The 8,279-nt window shown below is 44.2% G+C and overlaps 1 protein-coding gene across 1 annotated transcript in view; it reads right to left on the bottom strand.

The window, feature by feature from the left end:
* Positions 1-7,916, bottom strand: part of MSH2 (mutS homolog 2) — a 53,397-nt gene extending 45,481 nt beyond the window's left edge. Inside the window, exons 1-5 of the mRNA XM_082307997.1 lie at positions 7,688-7,916; positions 4,778-4,932; positions 4,098-4,376; positions 3,614-3,760; positions 2,338-2,487 (exon numbers count right to left, since the gene is read on the bottom strand). Of these exons, the coding sequence (XP_082164123.1) occupies positions 2,338-2,487; positions 3,614-3,760; positions 4,098-4,376; positions 4,778-4,932; positions 7,688-7,907 (951 nt within the window). The 5' untranslated portion in view covers positions 7,908-7,916. The remainder of the gene's footprint in view (positions 1-2,337; positions 2,488-3,613; positions 3,761-4,097; positions 4,377-4,777; positions 4,933-7,687) is intronic.
* Between the last annotated feature and the right edge of the window lie 363 nt (positions 7,917-8,279).

Raw genomic sequence — 8,279 nt, forward strand, 5'->3', positions numbered from 1 at the left:
AAGAGTTAGCGAAGTTTATTGACACCCACTGAATGGCACTCAACTTTGCTCCCTAGGAACAGATCAGTGTTTTTTCTGTATTCAGCCTGACAGCCATCAAAAAAGACAAATGAAACAGCATGGCATTAAAGCACTTACACTCTGGTCCCTGGAACATGGCAAACAAGGAATAGGTTTGTCCATCTTGAAACTAGCTGACTGAACAGAAAAGTTAGAAACATACCTAGTCACTGGGCAGCTTGCCCTTTGAATAGGAAAAGTGGAAATATACCTAGATATTTGCTAGATCACCATTTGTAAGGTCAAAAATCAGGGGTCCTGTCCATCAAAAAAAGCAGCAAGAAACAAGACTTAGGTTCAAGGGTTTTGGTTGGAGATCTCTGAGGCGTGCCGGGGGCAGGGACACAACAGAATGAGGCAATGGGACATAACACAGTTATCCAAATTCTCTCAAGCTTCCCCAGATCATCTTCAGAGTACTATCAACATCTCTAAACTTACTCTGTTCAGATTATACTCTATATAATTTAGGTTTAATATTAACTGGACTCAAGACAGACTTTTGGGCATTTTTCTTGCAGTTTTGTTTGGGTTTAGCACAAACAGCTAGGAAGCAAAAATTTTGTTTAACATTGAAAAACAGCAAACAAGCTTGTTTCAGCTCTTAACTTTGAAATTAAAATCTCAATCCTCTCTCCCAAGAACATCTGCAATTAAAACAGCAGGCAAGCATTCAACCAGGAGCAGGTCTGGATGCCTGTAAACAACTGGGACGTAGGACTAGCATCACCACGACAGTGAGAAGGTATACTGACACATTTAACCCCTGGAAAATCTAATCTCTAAAGTGGATGTGCCTACTTTCAGTGTTCTGAACAGTATTACATATGAAAAACTTTTGAATCCAAGAAAGTGTCACAGAGTACATATATTATACACAAATAACCTACTTCAGCACATCCAAGTTGGAAGGCTACAGTTTCATATAATCAACTGCATCTGCTGCACCATAAGAACTTTACCTACATACCTCACAGAGCAACTCAAATTACAAAATATTTTGCCTTTACTTTAGTGCCTACCCAAAACCCTCCCCACAGACAGCCTGCCACACAGGCAGCTTCCTGCTCCATGCCAAAACCTCTTGTTCCAAAGCTCAGAACAGCCCCTTAATGACAGACATGGCAGTGTATTTCCTATCACAAAACGTGTAATACCTGCAAGGAATGTAGCTAAGACAGTGTTGAACTTCCTAGAACACCTCCATAAAGCTTGAGAAGAGATACAATTTTTGCTTCATTGCCTAGACAGTGGCACAGAATCAGGAAATAAAGAAAAAAAAAAAAATCAGAACATCTCTCTCCAGGGTTAACCAGCTCAGATGCTGAATATACACTCTTTTTTTCCTCCAGAAACCCCTCTAAGGTAAACAGGGGACCATATTTGTGATTTCTTCTGAAACTCAAGCAGATTAGCTCCAAGCAAAGATCACTAAGCAGGGTTTACTAACATGAAAACAAAAGAGAAAAGCTGATATAACACACCACTTTAAGTCCACATTTTCCTGCAACTATAAAAAGGGGCAAAGGAGAAAAACAGATGCGGTGGGAAGTATGGAGGAGACTGGTAACCTGCTTGGATTTGTAGAAAATGTGTGTAAGAAGTAAAATTGACATCGGCCAGTTAGCATGGCACAGTGCTTTCAGAATGTTCTTAAGTATTGTCATGTTCATTGCCCTGCCTGCTGCAGCCAGCCCTCCCTTTCCATCACCAACAGCGGTGCTCCTGCCATATGCTCCCTGTTCCCCTAATACTATCTAAATCAGGCTTCTATTCTCTTTCCCAAAAACAGCCCTACTGTATAAAGCAACTGTGCTTTGGAGTTCCCTATCATACCACAAAACTACAGAACTCTCCTCCCTTCCCACACCCTAAGTCTGCTCCTGCCACTGGAGATGTGAACTTCTCTCACTAAAACCAAGGAAAGACAAAGCCTTCCCCCCACTGCTTAGCCAGACTCCTCAGCAGCTACAAGCATGCGGTACTTCTATGCCTCTTCCCATATCTGCATTCTACATAGACCCTTGTTTGTGGCCACTTCCTACCTTCTTGACGATCTTCTCTTCTACATTCAAAGTAAGCTAACAAAAAACAAGAACAAAACAAGTGGTAACAGTGGCTAACTGTTTAAAATACACACTGTACAGGAGCAGCTGAAAACAAAGCTAAAATGTAGAAGTTGCCATTAATCACAATCTGGGGAGTTGCAACTGGGCAGTCAGGCAGCTAAATAAGCATATTGCAAAGCACTTACCAATTCAAGTGTGCACTTCTTACCTGAAAAAGGTTGAGGGCTTGAACAGCTGCATTATCTAGAACCATGTATTGACTAAGATCAAAAGTAGTCAGTTCAAATTGTCCAAAATTAGACTCATCTGACAGCAACTCTAAAAACTTGATAATGGCCGACAAAGACGAAACAGCAACCTGAAGTTTAAAAAACAAAACACACCACACCACATCGTAGTTAGAAACACTCCTGAATCACGGAGTATTTGACAAATGCCCTATAGAAAATTACAATCAGGGAAGACTTTGAGCCATGTCAATTCCAGCCGGGCTATGAGAGACTCCTCCTGTTTGACAAGACTTCATTTTCATAGGGACATTCTATGGCACCGCAGCGTCTTTCTAGGTAGGTGCAAGAACAACGAACTCAACATTTGCATAATCTGATAAACAAAATGTGAAGTGCATGCCTCACCAGCTTTCCAAAGCTGTTATCAGGATGTTTCTGGCTCAGGAACACAAACAAGTTATTGCAGATAAATGAGATATCATGGATCATCTCAAGACATGGTTTCAGGGTTAGTTTTCAGCCAGAACAAGGATCTGATCTGACTCACTGCATGGCATTACAAACACTAGTGCCAGCACAAAAGAGAGGCAGCAACATGACTGACTTGTTCAGCTGCAACACACTTCAAACAATTTTAGCCTGTTATGAAATCACACATTAAGGGAGAATAACTCTGCACCTTACACCTGCAGTGAGTGTCAGCAGAGAAGGGCACTTTAAAACATGTTTATCTCAAGCAAATTACCTCTTGTTTGCAGCTAAGAACAAACATGTTCAGTTCACATGCAGGCACTAAACTGTATACTTAAGCCATAAGATGATATAAAACACAAAAATATTATCATAAACATTACTTTGTTTTCAAATACCAATTTTCCTGTCATGCAAAATAATCAAAGTATTGTGTTTCAGTCCTTAGGCTAGATAGATTATGAACAGGAAGCACCTCTTGTGCACAGTCTATTGGCTTACCAGAGCCTATTACTTTAAAGAGATAAGTGAAGGGTTTTCTCATTTTTTTCCAGGACTGCTGGAATCCAGCTTTGACAAACAATCAAGCTGAGCAGAACTGGTAATCACTTCAGCAAGAACATAGCTTAATATACCATGGGTTGTACAATATACTTTCCCAGAAGCATGGGAATCCAGCACTAAACAGGACCAGTGAGGACAGAGGAGATGAGCTCACAACAGGTGCACACAGCACTCTGCTTCTAAAAAACAGGAGCACATTAAACATTGCTCTGTGCTCACCTGCTTTTCCATCTCTGGCAATGCTGCGCTATTCATTTGTTCTTCTTTTTTTGATTTTAACAAGCGATTGAGATCCTGAACAATATCTTTTGTTGTGAAATCTGCCTTCTTCCTGTCTGTAATCAGGATTCCTCCCCTCTGAATGACCTGTTGTTCATAAACACATACAGTTATCAATTACTTTCAATATTCAGGGGACAAGTGTTCATCACATAGAAGCAAACCCTGAAGAGATATTTATTTACTGCTAGGTTGCGGAGAGAAGAATGACAGACAAGATTTTACCCTTAGAACAACTTTTTCTGATTAAAATGCAAATGAGTCAACAGACAAATAATACATTTTGGATGCATAAATCAGAACTTCTTTGAGTTAACATATGGCTCCTTCATTTTTCTATAAATCATGGAGCCTAGCTAGTAAGCTACAATACAGCTTTTTAGATAAAGTTTTGTCTAACTGTAAGTCACAATGGTTCCCTTACTTGTCGTAATTTTCCCATCTCTCCTGCAGTCTCTCCTCCTGGTAGCACGCACTCTTTCGGTCCTAGTTGAACCAGCAGAGCTTCGAGGTTTGAGAACTGATCATTATCTGGAAACTCACAGACACTCAATTTTCTCAGCGTAGTGTCGACATACCCCACTCCTACTACTCTTTGTCCATCAGTAGTAGACAGCTTAACCCCCACAACCCCAATGGCCGTTGACATATCATTGTTGGCAAAGAGAACTTCCTCAAACTGGGCAAGATTTCCTGGAGAACCCTATTTAGAAAAGAAATACACTTTTAAAGAGTGTATATATACGCACACACTTTTTTTTCTTTAAAAAGGACAACAACTGATAAAACTAAGTACTGACCAGTCCATTAATACAAAACATACAGCTCTTCTATTTTTTTTTAATCATTAAAATTTTACATATCATCTCTACAAAGCTAGTTATTTCACGTTTCCTTTATTTCCCAACCTATGGCAAAGAACAAGCTCTTCCAGCCTTAGAGCAGTAGAAAATACAGGGATATATAACAGACAGCACGATTTACCATCATACCACCAATGTCAGCCCCTGAAAGTCCCAAAACTCCAAGCTGAAGGGCTCGGGAAAGAGATACGGGGTTTTTTTCTTTCATCTCACAATTATAAAGAAAGGTTTGAAATTGTACCTTGTATGCTAAATACCAGTCATTTTCTTTGATAGATTTGCTCCCTGCTTTGTTCTTGTAAACTTCAACTCTGTAATGACGAACCAGAAGCAGATCTCTCACGAAAGATTCAAAATTCATTTTACTAAGCACAACGCTCTCAAGCTTCTGAGTTCCTACAAAAAAGGAAAAAAGAAAATTATGAGATATCTGAATTTGTTCATAAAGTTTATTTTCTGTAATCAAAATCCCCAAGAACAGCCTTCAGGAAGGACGCTATTCTAATATCAAAGAAGCAAACATGTAAAATCCATGAAACAACACAAAACCACAACATGCAACTGGTTGATATTAAGAATAAAGAAAGTGTGCTCCATATCCAAATAAAAACAATGTTCATTTCCAAATTTCACTAAACCTATACCTACAAAGAGATCTATTCTCTCACCCTTCCCCTCTCCTTACAATATTCGTGATTTGGTTTTCTAATTAAGGTTTCACACATTTTAATCTAATGAGTGGTGGAAGCCTGCTACAGGTTTTCCTTCTGGGTAACATATTTTCTGTCCTGGATAAGCCACTTCAGTTGACAGAACAGACTGTCACCCTAGTCGCACTCAGAAGATAGCAAGACACAGTGCTAAGACATTTCCCTTTTATCACAATATATACTGTAAGAACAACATATTCTCAAAAAAAATTAAAAAGTTTACATTAAAACCTAACTTAGAAAGTGCCTAATTGACAAACTTCTTGCTTCTGTTCTTATAAGGGTGCAGGCAGATGATACAGTTGAACAGATTTAATTCCATATAGCTGCCAAGAAGAGGAATAGCACTTCTGCCTCCCCACCTCCCGTGCCACCTCTGGCACCAGCCTACTCACAGAATAAGATAACTCCACTACTAAACAAATTGAGGTTTCAGGTAGGTATATTAAATTTTCTGCCAGATCGACAAGTTGAATTAACTCAAACTGGTATCAGATACATGAGAGCTAGATGACATACAAAGTAAGAACAAGCAATAGATGGGGATTATCACATCCCTCTTTTCAGTAGCATGCCTTCATCACATTTGAGGCTCTTCCTCCCTTTATGCAAAAGATGTTAAACAGCGAATTTCCACACCCGTAAGAACTTATGGGTTTAATTTAAATAGGATTTTTTTCATTTTCTTTCCTCAAATCTCTAGTAAGACTTCTTTTGGAAGCAGGTATAAAACTAATTCCACATAATTACATTCTCTTTCCCAGTGCAGAACTGTCCAACAGAACATAATTTTTCTTTTTTTCAGCTGAGACTACATAACACACTAGAAGGGGCAGGAGGCAGCTGAAGCTGATGCATGCTTTGAAATCATCCTGAAAGCAAAAAATGTAGTTTTCTGCTGACTTTTAGTTGGATACACTAGATAAGGCTTTAAAGGTTTTAAAACCGGAGTTGAGTCACAGGCTTACATCTGTGACATGATCACTTTTAAATGGAATACAAAAATAATACTGATGCACATGTTTCTAGTCTGGAAGACATATCAAATTCTACACTTGAAACTATCAAGCTCTACAACTTCTCCACAAGTTGGTTTTTTGTGAGGGGTTTTTTTGTGGGTTTGGGGAGGGGCTGGGGTTTTTTTTGGTTTTTTACATATTAGCTCATCACTTGCAGTAGAAAGTAGAAAGCATATGAGAATGTCATTCTCTTTTTAACGCCATTGCACACACACACACAAAAATTCATTCATTACAAACAGGTTTATTCTGCGAAGTACAAGCCAATAACTTTGCAACATTATGTTCCTTGAGATTAAGGATAATACTAAGGTTTGCCTCTTCTGACAAGATAATTCATCTTGATGCTCCTACATCCGACATCCGCAAGCTCCACCGTCTTATACCAAGAGATAAATAAAGAGCAACAGAGGGTGGATGGAAGAGAAAATCTTATGCCGTACATAACTAAGCGTTATTTACTTCTGCAGGCCATCATTAGTCAAGCACGACCTTACCACTGTTTACCTATCACCTGCACTACAGAACTGTATGAGCCCCATCCTCAGTTATCACAGAAATATCATGCAATCATTTTCACAAATGGAAATCTACCAATGCGCTGGAAAAATGTTATTAACTGCCGTTAGGCTACGGAACATGTTGTGTCCAACTAACTATCCACGTCTGACAGCCCTGTAGTATGAGCTTATGCGAGGAGAAGCATATACTCAGAACCGTGCTTTCTGCTGTACATACCATCCTACGTTTGTACACCTACATCTGTCACATGCATCCTACTCAGAATGGCTACTAATTATCATTTCAAAGCTGCGAGAGGCTGAAGAAGAAAGATTTGCATTCAGTTATGCTTGCTTCCAAGCCGCAATGAATCACAGCGGACATTAGCATCCAGAGACCTCTTAGTATCGCCCTGCCCACGTTCACCAACACAGAGCGCAGCAGCGGGTATCACTGCCTTCGCTCTCAGCAATGCTGCGGGTGCCTGCCAGCAGTTACACCGTGACCTAGGGCGGGAAGAAAACAGCAGCACCTCATGCTCCCTCGCCCTGACAAGGTCCCTATCTTTGAAAAATGACGCCACGCAGAACTTGCGCCCAAGGCAGCCACGAAATACGACCGAACGCGAAAACACGCCGTGTCCCGAGCCGCGTGGCCCCCCGGAGGCCTTGCCCTTGACAACAGGCCACTGCTGCACCGGCGACCGGGGACGGCTGCTGCCACCCGCACCCGCCGCGCCGCGCCGCGGGCGGCCCTCCCGCTCCCCCCGCCCCGGCCGGCCGAGGCCGGGCGCCCGACACCGCCCGCCCCCCCGCAGCAAGGCCCGGGGGGGCGGCGCCGCCAAGCCGCCGCCCGCCCCGGCACCGCTGCCCCCCCGCCGCCCCTCAAGCCCCCGGGCCCGGCCTCCCCCGCCGCACCCACCCGGTGCCCCCGCCAGCTGGCGGATGACGGCGCGGGTGCGGAAGAGCTCGCGGGCGGCCAGCCGCGCGTCCGCCCCGTGCGCCGTGTAGTAGTCGCCGCGCTCGAAGAAGCGGACGGTGGTGTCGGGCTTCTCGGGCAGCGAGAGCACGGCGCGCACGAAGCCCGCCTCGGCCCCCGCGCCCTCCGGCCACACCGCCTCCCGCGGCGCCTCCACCGCCATGTTGCCGCCTCCCGCCAACAGCCGCCGCGCGCGCACCGAGCCGCCGCGCCCGCGCGCCCGCGGCGGCACCCAATCGCTGCGGGGCCTGCGCAGCGCGTCACGCCCGCCCCGCCCCTGTACGGGCGTTGCGGGAGCGGGGAGGACTGGGCCTTCCCGCGCGCCGTACGCTGCCATGGCAACGGCGAGGCGGTGAGGGCCCCCCGGGGCGAGCTGCGCCCTCTCGGTGGTCGCCGGCGAGGCGGTCGAGGCCGGGGGCACAGTGCCCGTGCTCGGCGCCGCCCTCATCTCGGCGCCGAGCCCCATGCGACGGTAGGGGTTGCGTGTGTGTGTAGGGCCTCATGTCAAAGCCGAAGTAGGCAGGCCTCATTCGCG

This window comes from Platalea leucorodia, assembly GCF_965183815.1.
Source record: "Platalea leucorodia genome assembly, chromosome: 3".
Lineage (NCBI taxonomy): Eukaryota > Metazoa > Chordata > Aves > Pelecaniformes > Threskiornithidae > Platalea > Platalea leucorodia.